Source organism: Benincasa hispida, chromosome 1 (genome assembly GCF_009727055.1).
Source record: "Benincasa hispida cultivar B227 chromosome 1, ASM972705v1, whole genome shotgun sequence".
Lineage (NCBI taxonomy): Eukaryota > Viridiplantae > Streptophyta > Magnoliopsida > Cucurbitales > Cucurbitaceae > Benincasa > Benincasa hispida.
This window is the reverse complement of record NC_052349.1, coordinates 94,309,595-94,331,927: the sequence shown is the minus strand read 5'-3', so window position 1 is coordinate 94,331,927 and position 22,333 is coordinate 94,309,595. Positions and strand designations below refer to the sequence as shown.

The window sequence follows — 22,333 nt, the reverse complement described above, 5'->3', positions numbered from 1 at the left end:
ATTTTAGTCGTGTCAACTTATAATAATAAAATTCTCCAAAGTTAACAGAGGCTCAAAAGTGTAAATGGTAGGGACAAAAACAAAATTATCCCAAACCTAAAATTTCCAAGTTTAAAAACTCAGGGACTCCAATGCAATATAGATCATAAGTGTAATTTTTTTTTTTTTTTTTAATGTTATGAAAATATAAAAATGTTCACCAAATGTTGCCAATATCAAAGTAAAAAGTAGTGATAATTCCAAACAAATCCCTATCATTTGTCTAGTTTACAATCCTTTCATTTAAAAATGATTTCAAACATCCCTATTATAGACAATGGGTGGACTACACCACGTAAAAAGGATACACAGCAGATATACGAAATTTCTTTGTTACTCTAAAATGACTAATGAGTTAAACTTGAAGGTGGGAAACTTTAGGCATTTGAAATGTTCCTCAATTTCAAGAAGCTGCCTTGATTATGAATATAAACCATGCTCAATTTGAAATTACACAAGCTACATTATGATTTGAAGCATATTCTAATACCAACATACAATCTGTCTCCAACATCATCCAAAAAGTTCTACCCACATATATATATATATATCACAACCCCCCATTTACTCAAGCAAGAAGGCTTTCTGTATTTGAATCCCTGCCCCAAGCCCTCTCCTTCCAAATCATCTCCACCTCCTCAAATGTCAGTCCCTGTGTCTCAGGAACATACATGACAACAAACACTACTGCGAGCACGGCTATGCCTGCAAGGATGAGGAAAGTTGGACCAGTTCCAGCTACTTCAGTGAGCGAAAGAAACGTTTGAGCCACAATCAAATTTGAAACCCAATTGACTGTTGCTGACATGCCACCACAAAGCCCCCGATAAGCCTCGGGATATATCTCTGAGTTAACGGTCCACGGCACGGGTCCCATCCCAGGGGAAAAGAAAGCAATGTAGAGAGCTAATCCAATCACTGCAATCCATCCATGCAGACCATCTGCTGAACCAGATTGGCTCGCAAAGAATGCACCAGAAAGAATGGCAAGTGATACTACTACACCAGATAAGCTCGAAATGGCAAGTTTCTTCCTCCCTAAGTGGTCGATAAGGTAGATTCCAAGCACTGTTCCAGCAGCGTTCATGGAAGCAACAATGAGGGATAGAAGGAGTGCCAACTGGTTGGACCTAAAGCCAGCCATCTGGACGATAGTTGGGCTGTAATACATGACTGTGTTGATACCAGTGAACTGCTGAAATGCCTGCATAAAAGTGGAGAATTTACCTCAGCAATTACATTTAGCGAGATGATCCTTCCATGTTTTGTTTTTGTTTTATATATATATAATTTTTTAGAAACTTCTTTCATCGAGAAAAAAAAAATGAAAGAATATAAGGACAAACAAAAAATCAAACCCACAAAAAACTCCACTAAAAAGAGGACTTCCAACTCGGTAAGATACCTATGGAATAATTACAAAGGGTCTTCAAAACCGAAACTTTAAGAGCAACATGAAACCTCGCTAAAGATCAAACCTCACTGAGGTCCCTCTCCACACCACAAAACACTATTGTTCCTCAGCCCCAAAAGTCCCACAATAGAGCACACATCCCTGCAGACCAAAGAAAACGGCCTTGAAAGGCGGCCTCTCTTTGATCCTTACACGGGTAAATTCAGAATCTCATCTAATCAAGTTCTTAATTCAAAGAATGTCCTTGAGAAATTATGTTTGAGTGGTCGGAAAGGGCAATTAAGTAGAAGATCAGTGAACTACTCAAATTTAAAGGCATGAAGAACATAAGAGAGAGCTTCAACAAGCAGAGTGGAAAATTTTAATGTTTGGGATAATTGCTCTTGACTAATAAAGAAAAAAAGCCCTTTTCAGGTTATTTATGATGCTTAGCTACAAAACATCTTGAATATTCTAAAAACACTAATATCTGTAGCAAAGTGTTTCGCTGAAAGAAGCACAAAAAGGATTCCATAGGTTCTTTCAGAAACACTATAATCATGACCATTCCAAACATACTTTTAGCCTTTGTAATGCATTCAAGCCAATAAATTTGAACTCCTACTATTAGTCAGGAGTTGTACCTGAAGTCCAGCCCCGGCCAGAAACGCAAGTCTGATCTCTTTTGATTTAAATACATCCATGTAGCTTACGTTTTTCTTTTTATGCTTTTCTTCCTCTAGTTGAGAAGAAAGGTAGTCAATTTCATCTTCTAAACGAGGAAAATCATAAATTTTAGAGAGCACCGAAATGGCTTTGGATTTGTCATCCTGCAATTCATGAAATATGATGTTGACTAAATATGTGACAGAAAAGAACTGAACAAATTTAAAACAATAATTATATGCACCTTCATAAAAAGCCATCTTGGAGACTCTGGCAGACAAAGCATAAAAACAAATTGAATCACAGCTGGAACGCCTGAAACTCCCAGCATCCAACGCCAAGTTCCAGAGACCTGACCAAGCGTGTCACCACTTCAGAGAGTCAATATGACATTTCAAATTCCAAGAGAGAGAGCGTTGGACTAATTGTGCTAGAAAATAAGTTTTCCACATCCAGAACAAGGGATCATCAGGCCTTAATATTTTCTTTAGATTATAGAAGTATACTATAAGTCTATAATTCTCTGAAATTTTTAACTGGTTGATGCGGAGAAACCTAGCAAGATATTGTTCTAAAGGTATCTCACTGATATAAGGATCAGAACCCATGGAAAGGTTCATTGGGATCCTTAATCGTCATAAGTTTAGTATCATCAACCGAATAATAAAGTTTGTTTCCTCAAATTTCCCCAACAAGACAAGTTTATGAGGAAATTTATGAGTAAAAAAAATCTGGTGGAATTGAAACATTTCAAGGTTAAAAGATCTAATTATAATTATAACTTTCAAAGAGTTTTAAAGTAAACATTAAAAAGGTTTACAAATTTCAACAGAGGATGTTAGTCTTCTAAAGTGCATTCAGAAAAAGGGGCAAAAGCTAGGAAGATTATCGGCAACTTAAAAAGGCTTCAGCCTTCAAGTTTTAAGTTTTCACAATCATCATTACCATCCCATATTGATAAATGAATGGAAGAAAAAGCAAGCAAATCATTTGAATGGAAACTAAAACTTTTGTACCTTCATTTTAAAAGAAAAAAGGAAAAGAAAAATGAGCACCCCAACTAGAAACCTTTTTTTTTTTTTTTTTTTTCAAGAAAAGGATCTATGAAGGCAGGGTGATGGACAATTACAACTAAGAGAAAGAATGAAGCAGCTTAAGCTAGGCAAGAAAGAAAGGAACAGGTTCCTTCACATGTTACTCAGTTGAAATCTTAAATTAGCATCCCGAAATTCTATCTTGATGCCGCCTCTTCAAACTGCAAGATGAAAACCTTTCATTCCAGTAAATTGTAAGGTAATGAGCACCAAGAGCACAAATTGTTTGGCAATGAACTACAAACTAAATTACTTATAACAGCATCGCTCAACAACAGCTTATACATCACGTAATGAATAAATGATAAAGGACACAGTTGTTCAAATATAGGTTTATGAACGAGTATTTTCATAACTGTTTTCTAGTTTTTGGAAATGTTTTGGTGAACTTAAGAGTTATGAATCAAACTTTATTTTTTTTTCTTAATTTGAATAAATAATAATCACAATTCAACATAGTGTGACCATATTAGTAAATAACCCTGCCCACACTTCTTATCCTAACATCCATTTTTCTCTTTTTTTTTTTTTTTTTTTTGAATAAGAGACCATTTCGTTGAAAAATGAAATATCCAAAGTCAACAACATATATTCCAATAAGATGCAGATTTTTTTAAACCCAAATATTGAAGATATTTGAAAGTAACTATTGAATATGTAGCAGGCATTTGTAAAGTTCTCTTATATGAATAAAGAAGGTACAAAATAAAATTTTAGACATAAAACTCCATTTCCATAAATACATAAAACTCCATTCCCATAAATGAAATTATTGCGCTCGTTTGAAGCATAATATGTAGTAAGTTTGATGGAGAAGGGTTATCATAAATAATGTGGGTATGGAGTTGGGAGTTAGAAAATATTCAGCGACTATTCCAGAAAATTGGAATTGGGAGAAAAAGAATGCTTTCAAATGTTTTCCCAAATTTCTACTACTTTCATTAAATCAACATTAAAATCAGTTTAATTCGTATTACATGGAAAATCGAGACACAATCCTTGGTGTCTGGAATCAGTGCTGAAACAAAAATATTGTCCAAGCATTAGTGAATGCGTACAAGTATACAACTAAAAAGAATTCTCCCAAAGTTGAAAACCAATATTAATGAACCAACAAAACCTTACTATGTCCATCAAGAAAAATAAGTATAGCAAAGATCCCCAACATATACAAAGGCTGTTGACATAAACTTTAATTATAAAAAGGGGGCTAAATTTACACCAAGACATAGTCACATAGAAAGATACATAACTGACGTGTGTAGAGCTCTGTAGTCTTGTTTTTTGCCGTTGAAAATACATGTTGAGATTAATTATCATCACATCAATAAAAGAATATAAGAAAGATTTATTTACCAATCTACACCTCAAGAAGTCTGCAATTGCGGACATATTTACAAAGATACTCTCAAGAGCTACTCATGAACATCTGATATAAAAGGATATAAGGAAGATTTATTTACCAATCTCCAACTGCAGTTATGTTTTACAAAGGCACTTTCAAGAACTACTCATGAAAATCTGAAAACCAAATTAAGTCTTATAAATATATATCAATCAACTTGAAAAAAGAGGTGTTGAAGTTTAATCCAAGTTTTTCAATGGACCATTTTTTTCAACTTTATTTGACCTAGTCAAATTCATTGCCACATATTTTTTTTACCTAGTCCTTCAACAGCCTCCTAATACCGAGCTTGTATGTTCACATATTTTTTCCTTTAGGTTTAGAGATTATTTTCCCTTCCTTTTTTGTTCTTCCACTCAAGTCTAATAATTTAGAGATGTGGAAACTCTTCAAAATATACAGAAAAACGCACTCCATTTTTTTCAAAAATTTTCATTAGTTAATTAAAATCTTCTGCAGATCTTCATGGTAATTCTAAGAGTTCCCATATCTTGATTATGGCGTATGAAGCTCACATCTATAACAATAATTTTGATTTATTATGCTCCAGTTTATTTGAGGGGCCATTCCAACTATCTATCTAAGTTGACATGATTTGTACTGAACTTTTCTTGTCTTCCAATAATCTTTTTTTGTTTTCCAATAATCTTTTTGGTCATTCCAACAATTGGCAAGATCCATACAGAGCTGTTAGCAGAGAACAGGACAAAGATAGCTTCATGCCTTCATATAACACACAATCAAACAAGTGCAAAAGCAGAAAAATACACTACAAATATTTCATTCAGAGTTAGTTTCATGATCATTAATCATAATTAGAAAGGTTCTGCTAGATGCACCCATCAGGCCGTGTCTTTTACCATGTATATACATTTTTCTTTCTCAAAGAGAACAAAACTAAGTCATATCACACAACAAGAGACATCGAAATGAGATAAACCTAACCTGGGTAAATGCAAGATTTATGAGGTAGGAGAGAAACTGTCCAACAGTTATCATCAACACATTAGTGCTGACTAGTCCTCCTCTTATTTCAGATGGGGATGCTTCTGCAATGTATACTGGAGCTGTGACAGACGCCACACCCACGCCAATGCCAACTAGGAATCTTCCTGCTATAAGAATATATGGATCTGGAGCTGCAGCCATTACAGCAGCACCGAGTGCGAAGACAACATCAGCAAGGAGGGTTGCCTTCTTCCGTCCATGAACATCATTAATCCATCCCCCAGCAGCAGCTCCAACAATTGCACCAAGCAAAGCCATACTCACAATTGTTTCCTGCCATTTTTCTTAAATCAGGATTCCACTATAAAAAGAACCATGTATGAGGAAGAGGAACTAAAAAACCTGAGAGGATATTTGGTTCTTAGTTTTAATAAATGTGAGGACGGGAACTCTGAGTTTATCAAATCTGCATAAGGATTGTTTTGTACTTAGCTTCGTATAGTTAATGTTTGGTTCGTAGTTTCCAAAAAGAACCTAGAATCTTATTTCACCGGATAAGATTAGAAGCGAACTCCTAGTCGGCTAGTAGAAGGAGGATTGAAGGATTTCCCTACAGGCAATTCAGTAGCAGATGCATCAACTACGGGCGCCGAAGGTGCTTCTAATTCTGATGGTAATACATTTCATACATTTCCTGCATCTCCTGGAGCAGAAGTGCCCTTATGCTTACATTTATAATTTATAAGAGCTAGTATGCATTATAAAAGATAGATTTCACAAGTCAAAGTTAGTTAAACCTATGAACTTAATAAACCCATAGCCCGGGGTGAAGAAACCTACATACCAAATATAACTCTATCTTTGTAATCTCAAGTTACAAAACTAACTCGTGAACAAAACATCATCTGAGAGGAAGAGGTGTAGAGAGAGAGTGGAAAAGTGAGAAGAAAAAAAGGAAAAAGAGAAGACAAGAAGTTGATTTCCAGAATTCAGGATGTTTACCTGTAGGAAACTACTGTTTTTGACAGCTTCAAAATCATCTTTAATATAAAGAAGAGCTCCAGATATCACACCTGCATTCAGCATTCATTTCTAGCTCAGACTTGGAACCGAAGGAAGCTAATTAGAAAACCAGTAAAGTAGAAAACACGGAGGTAAACTGCAGATCCTATTCTAAATGCACTACAGATTCAACAAATGAGGCTTAATCCCATCTTTCTTCTTTTAATTATTATTTTGTTTAAGAAACGTCGTCATATTACATGTCCCAATTGAAAGAAACAACAGCCAGGAAAGGGAATGAAAAATTTTGGTTGCATTGTAATAGTTAGACCTATGTTTGGGTGCACTTGTACATCAGAAAAGAGCCATTGAGTTTCAGAGTTCTATAACGGCGTCAGAAAAGCAACTAAATCAAAAGAGATTGATAAGAAGACCATCCTCATAAAAAGGGTCCTGCTGAAACACCCAGTATCTCTATCTAGTAGAGGATGAAGAGCGTCAAATATGCAAGAACAGACCATTCATCCATCAAAACTTGAAAAAAAAAAAGGTAAATCAACATAAATGTGTACGACTTGCCTTGCACAAGAAATCATCTAATCAGAATAAAATTACAGATTCTTCGTGACAGATCATTACTTTGTAAGAAGAATTGGATAAACTGAAGGGGAGGAAAAGGTAAGAGCAGAAAATCGACGGTAACCAAAATTTCTACCATGTTAGACAAAAAAACTGGAACACAAAAAACCGATAGATTAAGACAACAAAAACAGTTGGTCGATTGAAGATTTCGTATATCACCTGTATCGTAGCCGAAGAGCAAGCCACCAATCCCAGCAACCACCGTCAATCCAAGCACGTAAGGATTCTTAAAATAATACATTTTCCTCTCAGGATAGATATCCAAGTACCCGGAGCTTCCGGGCTGTGATTCAAGCGTGAGTGTCATCCTTTGCAAAAACAGTCGAAATTCTGAGAATCCGGGTGAAATACAAGAAGAATAAAACCAATTTTAATCCAGAAAATTCGAGTATTGAAACGACCAATATGGAGAAATGGAGTTGCCCTGAAAACTAGAAATCAAGTTAATGGTTTCAGAAGGAGAATTGAAGGAAATTGGAAGAGAGGTTAAAAAAAATAAGCAAAATTGTGGGAGCTGAACGAAAACCCACCAAGATTAAAAGGGATTGGGGGTTGAATCGAACAGTGAGCCACAAAAAAACAGAAAATGAAAGAGGAGCAGTGATTAAAGGTAGATGATGAAATGGAAGAACATGAAGAATTCAGCTCCAAGCAAATTATAGCGACGGAATTAAAGAAATGAGTAAAAAAGGGATTTTTCAAGGGATCGGTTTCACTTTGAAGCCTCGGATCATTGAGTGTAAGTTTGAAACAGAAGCCAAGAAAATTTTCACGGCCAAACGAACAGAAAATTTCCTTTTTCCCTGTTTCTATCTCTCTCTCCAGATTAAAGCGAAGCCGAACCACCAGAAATATTGGAACATTGAACATCATTTTCAGCTTATATAACACCTCTGTCCAATTTAAATTATCCAAATCTATGATTAGTTTTTTTTTTAAATAATAATAATAATAAATTATGTTTTTTTTTCCTCAAATTTCATATGCATTTCTTACCTTCCTTATTGAACACATGAATTTTTAATCAAATTCTAAAAACAGTGAGAATTTTTTAAAAACTATTTTTAGTTTTAAAAAATTGGACTTGATTTTTAAGAATATTGATTATAAGTGAATAACAAAATAAATTGACGGGAAGTAATATTTGTAAGCTTAATTTTCAAAAATTGAAAACCAAATCAAATAATTACTAAACGAGACTTAAGATTTCTCGGAAGAAAACTTACATTTTTTTCTATAAATTTTTCATGTGTTTGGTTCTGAAGAGAGTGTTTGAGGTAAGAAGTTGGGTTGTTTAGTCTTAAGAACCCAAAAGTAATGAATTAATAAGTCTTAAGAAGTTGTCTTGTTATGAGGTCCAAAAGTAATGAATTAATAAGTTATGAAATTGATATTTTTTTAGTTATGGGACCTACAAACTCCTCGAGCCAAACATGTATAAGATTTCAAAATTTATTAGATTACGTTTGGGGCATTGAGTTGGTTATTATAATTTGTGGTTATAATAGTACGTGGGTTATAATAACTAATCTCGCGCAAACTATTTTAGTGTTAATAAAGATAAGAGAAAATTAGTATGAAATAGTAAACATCATAACAAAGAGAGATTTGATTGAAATAGTATTACATTAACTGTGAGTTATAGTATTTGGAAACATTAATAAGGCTGATAAGAGAAATAGTAAATTTTGAAGTTTCATTCGAAAAATGGAAAAAAGATTTTAAAATTATAAAAATAACAAAACAAATTTATATAATAGAAAATACTAATTAGTAAATGACAAAACTAACCTAAAACAATAAAATTAAGTACAAAAGAGGATGCAAATATACACTGTTTCAAAAACAACTTGAATACCACAAATACACTCTAATTAAACATTCTAAAAATGCTTCGAACTGCCTATAAAACGCGTGTATGCGAGGGAAGATGACGACCAAGCGGTGGGGATCACTAGAAACTTATAGATGTCTACATCGATGGACTTCTTCCAAGGTGAGAAAGAGCAAAGTTGATTGTACTAGTGAAGTTGTTATTGGCACGTGAGTATTTGAAGGAATTGCAACTACATGACGATGTGACTATTGGGCTCATGATTACGTTTGAAACCAAACCAGTTGTAGGGAGTTTCATCGCTTTCATTCCATGTGACCATTTTGTTCATAGAATCTTGAAAGACAACTTTAAATACTATCAATCCCATAATATCATTGTTGAAAACAATATATTCAAAGTAGAAGCAAAAGTAGGAAATATGTATGCGAGCAAAAAAGGTTGGCGACCTGCAAGGGTGGTTGTCAAAAGCTAGCCAAGACGATGGAATTCAAGAAACAGGTACTAAACAACGATCGCAGACATGAGATTGAGAAGGAGAAAAAGAGATTTTGGATGACGGCTAAGTGAAGAAGATCGATGAAGAGTATGAGATTTAGAGTTTTTTGTTATCTTATTTTAATAATAATAATGATGATGATGATGATGATGATGATGATAAACTGAATAGAATATATATATATATATGCACATGTTTCAAACATTTAAAGTTATTCCTATTTATATGTTTCTTTTTAAGTATAATTGAATTTGTAACAAACATTTAAACAAATCGAAAGTTAGTTAGATAAAATCAAATTTAATAGTAAAAGGTAAATTCAAATATAAACTGGAGAGAAAAATCCAGAAGTTTTTGTTTCTTGTGATTAATTCTATAAGTAGTTAAATAACATCTAATTTGATAATAAAATATAAATTCAAATATAATTCAGGGGAGAAACATCAAGAAAGGAGCTCGTTTAACATTGTATTTGTAACTCTATCAACCATAAAACTTACAAAAAGAAGCATAAATCATTATAGAGGCATAGCAAAAAAGTAAGATTGCAAATGTTAATACTTATTTGTTTGTCAAAAAGAAAAATTAATGATATAATAATATGATAAGATGATAATGAATAAAAGATTATTAAAAAATACAAGAAATGATAAAATTTAAATTAAACATACTGTTTGTTAGATGATAATATATAAATTATTAAGTAAAATTCTAATCTGGATAAAAAAAATTAATCCGAATTTAGAATAATAAAAAGCGAATAAGATAATGTAAAATCTAAAGATATATTATAAATTAAAATAAAAATGGCGATAAATAAATTAAAGATTGATTAATATTGAATATTTTCAAAAAGTGGTTAAATCAAATCAAAATAGATATGAAACAGTCCATTCAAATTTTAAAATGGGAGAAAAATTTGACACCTTTATCTCGTGAATCCGTAGGTTGAAGTCTCATACCTGATGATTCTATTTACATTGTATTTCTATTGAGAATTGATACACGGTCTCTATATTGTGTTTTTCAATTACACAGTACCCGAAAAAATTGTTAATCGACCATATCAAGGACAATTTGGAGATTAAAAAATATATATATATTATGTACGCAACATACTTTTGCCAAAAATCTTATTATTTCCATTTTTTTGACAAAAATCAAAAGATACCTCCAATTTTACTGGGAAAATTAAAAGGATATTGTACTTTTAGAAACTATTTAGGAAAATATTGTTGTTTTCAAACTATTTGTAAAAATATTGTTGTTTTAAATAAGTAGTTTCCTTTTTTTTAGGAAAATATTGTTGTTTTCAAACGGATTCTGTCATCTCAAGTCTGACTAAATAACGAGCTAATGAATCTCTTTCTGTTTGTCAATGAACTTCCCAATCAAATTTGAGAGCGAGATTATGAGAGACAGTGAGAGAGCAAGATTTTGAGCGAGAGCGAGAATACCATACAAATTTTCCTTTTTTTTCCTTTTTAATTATTACACATTCCACCTTCTTCTTTCTAATCCTTTCTTCTTTTTTTTTTTTTAATTTTCCATTTTATAAAAAAAATTCTTAAAAAATTTATTATTTTATTTAAACTCTAAAAATAATAAATTAAAAAAAATAATAACGCATAAAAATAAAAAAATGTAAATTAAATATCTCATTTATATAAAAATAATTACAAAAATCAATGTGTCCCACAATATAAATATTCATGAGGTTGCTCTGGTTCTTCTTGATGTTGCTCTGGTACCGGCGCTTCATAATATAAATATTCATTATGCTCTCCACGACCCCAACCATGTCCATGCACGTATGAAGACGAAGGACCAACCTCTGAGTCATAATGTCCTGAACCAAATGCTAGCATCATCATCATCGGATTACACATAATCAGTTTGACTCTGCGTCTGCATCATAGAGGCCAACTCTTCCACATTATGTGCAACCTCATCAAACTCATCCTCTTCCTGAATAGGTCATCTACGTCTAGGAGCTGGTGAAGGAACAATAGGTATATCGTACATATAATGAATTTCCTCCATATAGCTTTGGTTGTCACTACATATAGCAAGAACCTGGTTCAGATCATTCGCAACCTCACAGAGTCTACTGTTATTCGATCTTTGTGAATTATAAAACAATTAAACAATATTTAAAATAAATTTAAATGAAAAAAATTAGATAATATTCATTCATTTACCAGATGACCCACAGCTGCTCCTGAACGAGTGACGTAGCGCCTTGTGATATTATTATACCAATGAATATATTCTGGAGTGACATCTGTGTCAAACTATTCAAGAGAAACCCCTACTGCAATAAACTTTGCACGATAGTGCCATCATACTACCAAATGTGCAACTTTTTCAGACCAATCTCCAGTCCTTAGGTCAATATCATATTCAGTATTACAAAGCGATGGGATATCTTGCTGAAAACCGAATTGTCTCATCACCTTGTCAGGAAGATGCCACTCACCAATGTGAAAACATATGAGAGGACTCATCGTCCGCCATATGTTTTGACCATTTGTACAAAAATTAGGCAAAGTATGCACAATAATTTTGTACGGCTCCCAAATAACTTGAAACACAAAATATTATATTAAAGAATATTAAAGACAAATACAATAAAAATGTGAATAAAATAATCAATTAGGTTTAGTGTATTGTACCTGTTCGGGTTGAAGCAGATCAAACATGTATCTATACTGTGTGGCTGTCCTAGTCACACAAATTGTCTCTCCACCTAAATTTTTAAATTGATAATTTAGAACTTAAATTAACTAGATCAGTGATATAAAAATTAAATTGAATTAAAACAACATACCGAGAACCGTAGGATCTTCCAACTAACTGAGCGTCATTAACATGATGTAGCTGTGGAGCCATTGTTGGAAATCGCTCCCAAGCCCATAGTTGCAAAAGTATGAGAGGCCCAACTATCTCTCGAACTTCAGGTCTTGTTGCTTTGTATAGTTGTCTATACAACCATGCCAAGCATGCTCCACCCCACGAATACCGCCCCACATCATGGAGGTTAGCTAACAGTGGCAGAAACATCAAGTGAACAAAATGACTTAATTAATCTGAAAACAGACTTCCACCCATCATTTGTAGTATATATGCTCGCGCATATCTTATGACGGTTTCCTCATCTGCATCATCTGTGAGCTCATGAAATTGTGTTCCTAACCATATTAAACTTAACCTTGATCCTTTAATCTTGTCAGCAGGTGGGGTCGCACCGAGGTACAGTTGACAAACTTCTAACTAGTCATCGTACATCACTCCGGTGATCGACTAACTTGTAACCAGTTAGGACATAATCGAAGGAAGTGTCCTTCATTACTAAGACAAGCTCCAGATAGTTAGGGATTGAATAATAAATATTTTTTTATTAAATATTCATTTTATTGTTGCTCTCTCCTAAGATCTAGCTCTCTATCAATATCTCACTCTCTCTGTTATTGTTGTTATTTTTCCATTAATGATTACTAGCTTTCATTTCTTCTGGAACAATCACAAACATTTTTTTGATTATGGATCTACTTTTTTGTTTGTAGACAAAGCTAATTCGGAATTGTCTTTCATTCCAAGACATAACTTGTATCCATGCGCTTCATATTCGTCTGGAGTTCGCTCCCAGAAATATAGTCATCCCCACCCCCTCACATCAATCCCACAAGCCTCCATCTAATTCGAAATGATAACAAAATGCATAGGTTGTTAGAAGCAGCTCGAGTACGCAGATACATATAGTATACCATCTCATTACTTTATTTCCTCTATGAGGGAAAAAGAAAAGTAATAAACCTGCAATCTCGAGGGTGGATGTGTGTCGAAACTTCAACCTTCGACAACCTAAGCGAGATTCGCGAGATTTCCCTTGTCGAGGGTTGAAGTTTCGGTTTATGTATTGTTTTCCAAGTTTTTCTTTGTTCGTCGAGTTCTCAACGTTCAACCTCCACATTAGTCGAGTTCTCAACGTTCGACCTCTAGCCTCGAATTCCCAAAACAACAATATTTCTCTAATAAGTTTCAAAACAACAATATTTCTCTAATAAATTTTGAAAACAACAATATTAATATTAAAGGTCTATTTTAAACTTAACTTTTAAAACTAAAGTACTGAGAGTATTTCAACACCATAAAGATGAATCATATATATTGTTGAATACTCATAAACTAAAAAGGTAGTGGTCTGTTTGGTTGTTTGATTGAGAATCCGAATTCTATTTTTAAAAATTGATATTAGAATTATGTGATTCAAACGGTGTAAATTCTGAAAATAATATTTTTATGTTTTCATTGTATCGCAATTTTGTAATTATAAATTTTAAAAGGAAGAATTATATTAAATAGAAAAAAAAATTGGAAAATATAGTATGTCAAATTATAAACTCATTTCATTTTTAAAAATATATATATTATGTAATGCACTATAACCTATATAATATTATAAAATAATAATTAATAATTTTTTAACATAAAACATTATATAAATAAATTAATAATAATTTATAATCAACTAATATTAATTGGGTAATTACAACTAGCTTTATGATTTATAAATATAGTATCAATCCCATTTAAAAATAATTTTTAAAGTTAGAATCCAATTTCTGAATCTATTACTAAAACACATATTTGAAAATATAAAATACAACTTTATTTTTATTAAATCAATTTGTTTTCAAATTTATGCTTTCAAATTTCCTACCAAATAGACCCTAATATAAGTTTCCTTTCTTTTATTTATTTGTCCAAACAATTTAAAGAAATGTGATACGTTTTCCTTTCTTTTATTTATTTATTATTAAAAAAATCCAGATAAATGTGACACGTGTTTACGATGACTTTTATCACATGACATCCACCCTCAATTTTTAGGGCAAATATTAACTTATACTCCTAAAATTTAGGTATTGTAACAATTTAAATCTTAAACGAGCCATTGTATCAATTTAAATTTTGAGGACTATATCAATTTAAACTTGAAACTAATAATTGTATCAATTTAAACCTTGAACTTTTATAAGTGTATGAATTTAAACCATGAACTTTCATAATTGTATCAACTTAAACCCTTCAATATGTTTTATCTGAATACACTTATCCATCTTCAAGGTTTAAATTGATATACTTATGAAAGTTCAAAGTTTAAATTGATACACTTGTGAAAGTTTTTGGTTTAATTGATATAGATATTAGTTTGGGGTTTAAATTGATATAAATTCCAAAATTCAGGATTTATATTGATACAACTCTGATAGTTTAAGATTTAAATTGATAAAATTCTTAATTTATGGTTTAAATTTCTAGAAACTCTAAAGTTCAGGAATATAAATTGATAATTGTCTCAATTTTCAATAGAGTAATTGATGGTGTGTCATGTATTATAAAGATGTTCAAATTTGATAATTCTTAAGAATAAAAAAACATTCAAAAGTTTAAAGGTGTGAAATGGAGACAAAGTTGACAAGTTTGAATGGGATATATTGTAAGATAAAATGACAATATTAGATGAGGTGACTAGTTTTGTTTACCAATTTTTTTTTTTCTAACATGATTTTAATTAGGCAAAAAGTAACCATTGATTTTAGCACTTAAAATACGCAAACGATATGGTTTGAAAGAGCCATTAACTCTGAAAGCCAAGTTACACGATAATCATGAATTAAGGGACACTCCAATGTATCTCGCACAACACAATGTACAATTTAAGGTATGTGAGAGACTATATATTTGATATATATGGATAGAAAAATTGAACCTCTATTCTCAAGATTAAGAACACGAGCTTTACGACAGTTGAAGTTGAGCTATGCTCTTTTTTTACATAGGATTAGAAAATATTTAGCTCACATGTTGGTGGGAGACGAATAAAATATTCATCTGATTTTGTTTGGTGAGGTAACAAGGAAGATGGAAAAAATAGCTTGACTATATTTAAGACAACAAAGTTTAAAATGTTGATGTCAATAAAAATATCAAGGTTTCAATTTTAGGATAATAAAAAATATTGAGATTAAATATTGATGTAGATAAATATTTAGGAAAAAAAATCTAAAAACAAAAAATAAAAAAGTTAGTAACTAATATTGTACATTTTTCAAACAAATGTTTATCATTTATATTTTATTCAATATTTTATTATTATTTTTAATATGTTTTAGTATTTTGTATATTTTTTTAATGATATAATGGAAATGTTGATTCAACCCTCATATTCATGTTGAGTACATATGAATGTAGAAATATAGATGAAATGTTGGCATGTCAATGAAAATTTAATACCATAAAATGAGTTTAAAATTTAAAAATTAAACCATTAAACCTATATCAAAATAGTGAATAGTGGTTACTTCAATAACACTAAGGGTGTGTTTGGTGTGTGATAAAAGTAGAGAGTTGAGTTGGTAATTATTATCTGAAGAGTTAAATTATTTATGTTTGTTTGTAAAGTTGAGTTGAGTTGGTAATCATTGCCTGTGTTTGTTGTGCAGAGTTGAATTGAGTTGAGTTGAAGGATCTGATGCAGTTTTTTGTGAATGAGATTAGTTCTATTTTTTTCTGTTTGTTTTTTATTTCATTCTTTTATTTCTTTAGTTTATGTTTTGCTATTGTTGATTAATTTTCAAATATACACGTATTTTCTCAAATCATTTATGACATAAACTGAGCAATCTCAATTTTTTTTTCTCAATTTGTAGAACATAATAGATTATTTTTCATATATTCTTTTAAAAAAGTGTAATAATTCTAATTCTGTTCAATTTGTAAAACATAGCAACAAAATACATTTCATATTGCTACTCAATTAATTAGTATATTGTATATTGTATGTATATATATTGAATGTATGTATATATATTGAAGGTAATTATCCCAATTACTAATTGGTATATTGTATGTATATATATTGAATCTTGCTAACTTAACATTAATTATTTCACATATCATATCGTTTATTTTTATATGATAAGGATAGTATATTTGGAATTGAAATTGTATATAGGATAGTTACCTTTCATTTGATTATGATGGTGAGAATGTGATGGAGTACAGTAACATTTTTCATAAGATCACAAACATAATATAAAGTGACCGAATATGTGGCCGTTTCCTAAAAAAAATTCACAAAATATATGTTCTTTTTCATATTTATAATATAACATAGCGAGGGCCTCAGATAGAACATAACATAAGATAAGATCGGTCCTTGGAAGAAATCCAACAAAAACAATGAACCAAATCATCATATCAAATTTTTGTAAAGTGATGTTCCAAAGGTTTGACGATAAAAAAAAAAAAAAAAAACAGATATGGGGAGAATCCAAATGGCGAAGATGAGGGAAGAGAGGAGAAAATGAAAATATCACTGATTTTTATGGTTAGTTTTGAGTGGGTAAAAAGGTGGTTTTAATAACCCACCGTTTTTCTTTATGGGCATAACAAATATGGGTAATAAATACCCACCCAACCCGACAACTTATACCCATTTATCAAACACCCCCTAAAAGTCATTGTTAGGGGTGTTCAAATGACTTGATAATCTGAACAATCTAGATAACCCAACCGAGTCCGGTTTATACTTTTAACAATTCGGGTTGACCCAACCGAATTTCCAATATTATTAAAATATATTGTACATAAGTTTAAGTATTTTAAGTTAATAAAAAATAAATAACTCTCCAAATTTTAAGGGTTGGGGAGTTGAGTTGGGTTGGAGACTCTGGTCATTCGGGTAGTCAATCTAATCAACTCGAATTTTTGAACTGATTTAAAAAACCCTCCAACCCAATCCAACCTATGTATATCTCTAGTTATTGTTCCTTTCCCATAACTTTTATATTATTCGATTAATTATCTAAAAAAATACCATTGAATTGTGAAATAATTATTGAAATGATAAATTTTTACTTGGTTCCTTTTTTGCCCATACAAGAAAAATTTCAAACTTTAAAGATTTAGTCCCATTTAGTAACCATTTTGTTTTTAAAAATTAAGCCTATGGTTACTACTTTCATCTCCAAATTTCTTCCTTTGTTATCTATTTTTCACCAATGATTTAAAAAATAAAGCCAAATTTTGAGAACTAAAAAAAGTAGCTTTCAAAAAGTTGTTTATATCTTTGGAATTTGGCTTAGAATTGAACCATTAAGTTAAAAATATGCAAATCATGGTAAGAAATATGGATGATATAGACTTAATTTTCAATAAAATAAAATAAAATAAAATGGTACCAAGCGGGGCCTTAACTTTTCAAAACAATTTAACCATTGTTATATTCGTGTACGATTTAAAATGTGGATGTTGACGAAAACGTGGATGTCTCAATTTTACATAAATATTATTAGAAATATTGATAAAATGTCAATCAATATTGATAAATATTTGCAGAAAAATTATAGGAAAATTCTTATAAATTGAAAAATCCTAAAAATATTTATACTTTATAGCAAAAAGTTCCTTTTAGAACTTTTTGTTATGAAGTGTAAATATTTTTAAATTTTTTTATATTTAAAAAGACCCAAAAATTATAATAACAAAACATTCAAATAAATTATTTAACTTAATAAATAAATATTACATGTTTTTTTTATACCAATTAAAATGTTTATACGAGTGACATTTAGTTACTTGTTTTTTATATTTAAAAATTTCAGAACTTTACTAAATAGAAATAATGTCAAACTATTTATAGAAATAAAAAAAAAAATACTAGTAGACATTGAAAGACTTCTATCCGCCTCTATCTAAGAAAGATTAAAATTTTGCTATTTTGTGTAAATAATTTTCCTTATATTTCTATTTTTGAAAATCTTCCTAAATTTTTTTTCGATATAATAAAAATATCAATTCATCTTATAAAATCTATAAAAATATAAAAATATCAATCCATTGTTATATTCGTGAAACCACGTGAGACGAAAATTTAATACAGTGTATTTGTATTTGTTGTAAATATATTTAACAAAGAATAACTGTAGAAAAGGATAAAACTGTCATGGAGGAGCTTGTGTTTGCAAATTAAATCAGGACAGCACAGAGTGCCAATTTGGATAAGAATCAAAATCATTTTCCCTCCCATCCTCCTTTGATGGGAGATTTTGTTCTATTTGATGGTTTTATATATTTTAGTTAAAATATAAATTTAATCCATTTGTTTATTTAGATTTTAAACTAATAAAATATAAATTTGATATTTGAATTTTTAATTTTTCTTTCATATATGGTTCTATTAAACATAAATGAAAAGTTTAGAGTTCTATTAGATACAAACTTTAAATTTATATAGAATAGAATAATTGATTTTTAAAATCTTTGAATTTTCAAAAACTTATTAGACATAAAATTGAAAGTCGAATGACATATTTAGATTTGAAATTCAAAGTTTGAGCTAAATAAATACCAATCTTAGAATTTAAAGACTAAAATAATAATTTAACAAAATATTAGTGAGGTTTGAGATGGTTAGAAGGACAAAAAGTAATGTATTTCTCAATTTTTTCATAGACTTTGTGATCAGAAAATGATTCTAATTCATATAGTTTGGTAGTTCAAAGTTGGAGATTTGATTTCATCACATCATGACATAGGGGAAAAAAAGTTAATTTACTTAAAAACATTTTTGTTTCAAAAGTTATTTTGAACTAAAGTTGTCCATAAATTTTGATGATGATATTTATTTAGTTTTTAAATTACAGTCAATATTTTAAGTAAAGTTAAAATAAAAAAGAAAAAAATTAAATAGAAAATTTCATATTCGAGATCAAATATTTAAAACATAAAAGGTCTAAGTATAACTTCATAACTAGAAGAATGTTCAAAACTCTACACCTATTATTGTCTAAAAAAACTCCACGACTACTCCATAATAATTGACATACTCTTCATTCTTTGAGATCAGAAGTTCAATCGTCATTCTCGCAATTGTTATATTGAAACAACTCCATTGTTGGTCACATTTTTAATTTGGAGATAGACATTATTATTATTATTATTATATTTAATACAATAAGAGTAATATAGACAACAAATTCATTAATCTTCCAAATACTTTATGCCTTCATTTTTTCCTTTGGACTAAAGTTGTTCATTTAAGCTTTGGACTGGAATCCTACTCTAAACGAGGTAGGCAATCTCTAATTATTTAGGAAATAAGGGAGGAAGTGGAGAGAATATTCTTCCTATTGGGTAAATGGGGATGGAGACGGGATTATATATTCCCTTCCCATTTCATATATATATATATATATACCTAAAAAAGTTGAGATTATAATATATAGTTGGAATATTCTGACTTTAATCTCTAGAAAGAATGAAAATTAAACATTTTAAATATATCTATGTCACGTGAGAAATTTAACTATTTTTAATAATGATTTAAGTTAATTAATTTTTTTAAGAAAAAACAAATGGAAAAAAAATTTCAAATAGTAATTCGATCCTCGTGAATTTTCTGCACATCTCGATTCTTATAAAAAATTTCGTAGAAACGAAAAATAAAGTGGATATCGAAGATAAAAATGGAAGTCATCCCAACTCTATCCCACCTTCTACAAACTCAACCATGGCTAGACATTATTGCCTTACCCAATTTCGAATTCCGGTTTGGAACCCAATTGTCGAAAAAGCCAAATCAAAATGACGTGTCAGATGGAAAATATTGTGATAATTCTCAGAGTTATTTAAAAAGAAAAATATGTGGTTGATATACTTTCGAGTCATTTATCAGATGGACTTTAATTTCCTTGTATTTAGTTTTAATATTTTCCTTTTCTTTTTATTATTATTATTTTTTCTTTATAAAAAGTATGTGGTTGATGATAATCCGATAAGATTAAGAACATGGTCGAAAGAAAGCAAATGTCACAATATTATTAGGATCATTACTCCTATGTCACTGTTCAAAGCTTCTTTATTTTTCTTTATTATTAATAGTATAATTATTCTTTTCTGAAAATTTTTATATAAAATATTCGTGATTTGATTATATTCTGGCTTATCATCATCGGATAATTGACTAACTTTATAATATTCTCTCTTAAAACTTTAATTTAAATTTCAAGCCTTATCACATATGCCATTACTTATTATTATCATCATTATTTTATTACAAGGGTAGATAGACCAATATCATACTTAAACCTTTCAAACAAACCAATATTTCAAGTTAGTTGAGAGTTTATATTCCAACCAAACACCTCATATAAACTCAAATTGTCTATATCCAATTAGTTAGTTTTAATTTAGTTTCATGATCTTAGTTTTAACTTTATCTCCCTCTATTTTTACCGATTTTAATTTGATTCTTAGTAGGAGTGTTCATATGACTCGACAATCTGAACAATCGAGATTATCCAACATGTTAAGAGATGAGTTGGATTAATTTTGTTCTTGAATTGTGTTCAGTTAAACTTTTTCTATTTTCATCGGATTGGGTTGGGTAGCAGGTTGACTAAAAAAAATATTTGGGTTGACCCAACCCAACCCGAATTATATATATATAGTTTGATTAATTTAGTGATTTTTTTTAGTAATTTCTTTTAAAATTGTTATGATGGTTATCTTTATTTAAAGTTTATAATAAATATCATAAATATTTGGTATTTAATATTTGAATTTTATGAAATTTTAGTTATTAATCACGTGTTGTAGATAAATTTATATATTTTTAATCGAAAAGGAAAAATAAATTATAACTCGACAATCCAACCCAATCCAACCCGAATTTTAAAGGTCGGGTTGGGTTGGGTTGAAGACTTTATTGAAGTCTTTTGGGTTGTCAACCCAATTAATCTAAATTTTCAAGTTAGTCTAAAAAAATACTCTCAACCCAACCTAACCCCTAATTCCTAACTCTTTTCAATTATCTTTTACCCTCTAAAAAAACTAACATATTCTTTCTATTTCTAACTAATCTAGCATTCAACCGTAATATAGTGAAGTCAAATGAATACTACTAATCAAATAGAAAATATTACACCATGGCCACAAATGTGTCATAAAAAATAAATGTGATCTTAATAGTGATTATAAGATCAAACCAATTGAAGCTTTCATGGGTTAGCAATTTAAACTTACATGTGGACAAGTCTATATTAGTTATCGTTGTCTTGAGACTTCTTCATATCATTAAGCTAGTTTTATATCCTTTTCTTGAACTAAAGATATCCTACTATTGATTTTTGTTGAAGTTTGTGTCATAAAATCTCATATAATAAATGTATTGTTTTATAATTACTACCTACCAATCTCTGCCTACTAACCTGCTTAATTAAAAAGAGATGTGACATTAGCAAGGAGATGTGACAGCAGTAGTTACCAACCCTACATGACATTAATAAAATCTCATATAATTACAAATCTCATATAATTTTATAAATTATAAAATCTCATAAATTTTATAATTATATCATTAGTAAAGAGATGTGACAGCAGTAGTTACCAACCCTCTTGTCGGTACTTACTGCCTACTAACCTGCTTAACGTGACTTAGAACCTTGAAATGCATATATATATATATATATATATATATATACTCAATCATCAACTTAAGACAAATGAAAATTATTAACAGAGTTCTACATTACTCTTCAATAATACAACTATACTTTACATAAGTAGTAAGCCCAACACAATCCACTAGTCCCTACATGACATAATACATGTGTACTGCTTTATACATAACCCTCACTTAGACTTTCTAACATTTTGGTCTTGAGTGGTAGAGCAACATCAGAGTCGTCTTCTGGGGAATGACCGCTACCTGTGGAGAAGACATTTAAACAGCGTGAGCTAG

At 30.4% G+C, this 22,333-nt stretch overlaps 1 protein-coding gene and 1 long non-coding RNA gene across 3 annotated transcripts in view; both read right to left on the bottom strand.

The window, feature by feature from the left end:
• Nucleotides 1-357: 357 nt before the first annotated feature.
• LOC120085861 (inositol transporter 1) lies at nt 358-8,051 on the bottom strand. 2 transcript variants are annotated; one of them, XM_039042096.1, is made up of 7 exons: nt 7,720-8,051; nt 7,349-7,620; nt 6,548-6,618; nt 5,543-5,878; nt 2,343-2,450; nt 2,077-2,262; nt 358-1,243 (listed from the first exon to the last, which is right to left on the bottom strand). In XM_039042096.1, the coding sequence occupies exons 2-7, from the start codon at nt 7,494-7,496 to the stop codon at nt 608-610; spliced, it is 1,485 nt and encodes a 494-aa protein (XP_038898024.1). In that variant the 5' UTR covers nt 7,497-7,620; nt 7,720-8,051; the 3' UTR covers nt 358-607. The 2 variants fall into 2 exon arrangements, with proteins under 2 accessions (XP_038898024.1, XP_038898032.1); XM_039042104.1 differs by having other exon boundaries at nt 7,349-7,613.
• A 13,953-nt stretch (nt 8,052-22,004) lies between these two features.
• Nucleotides 22,005-22,333, bottom strand: part of LOC120070308 — a 50,302-nt gene continuing 49,973 nt past the window's right edge. The window contains exon 3 of the long non-coding RNA XR_005479851.1: nt 22,005-22,300. This is a non-coding gene — a long non-coding RNA (uncharacterized LOC120070308). The remainder of the gene's footprint in view (nt 22,301-22,333) is intronic.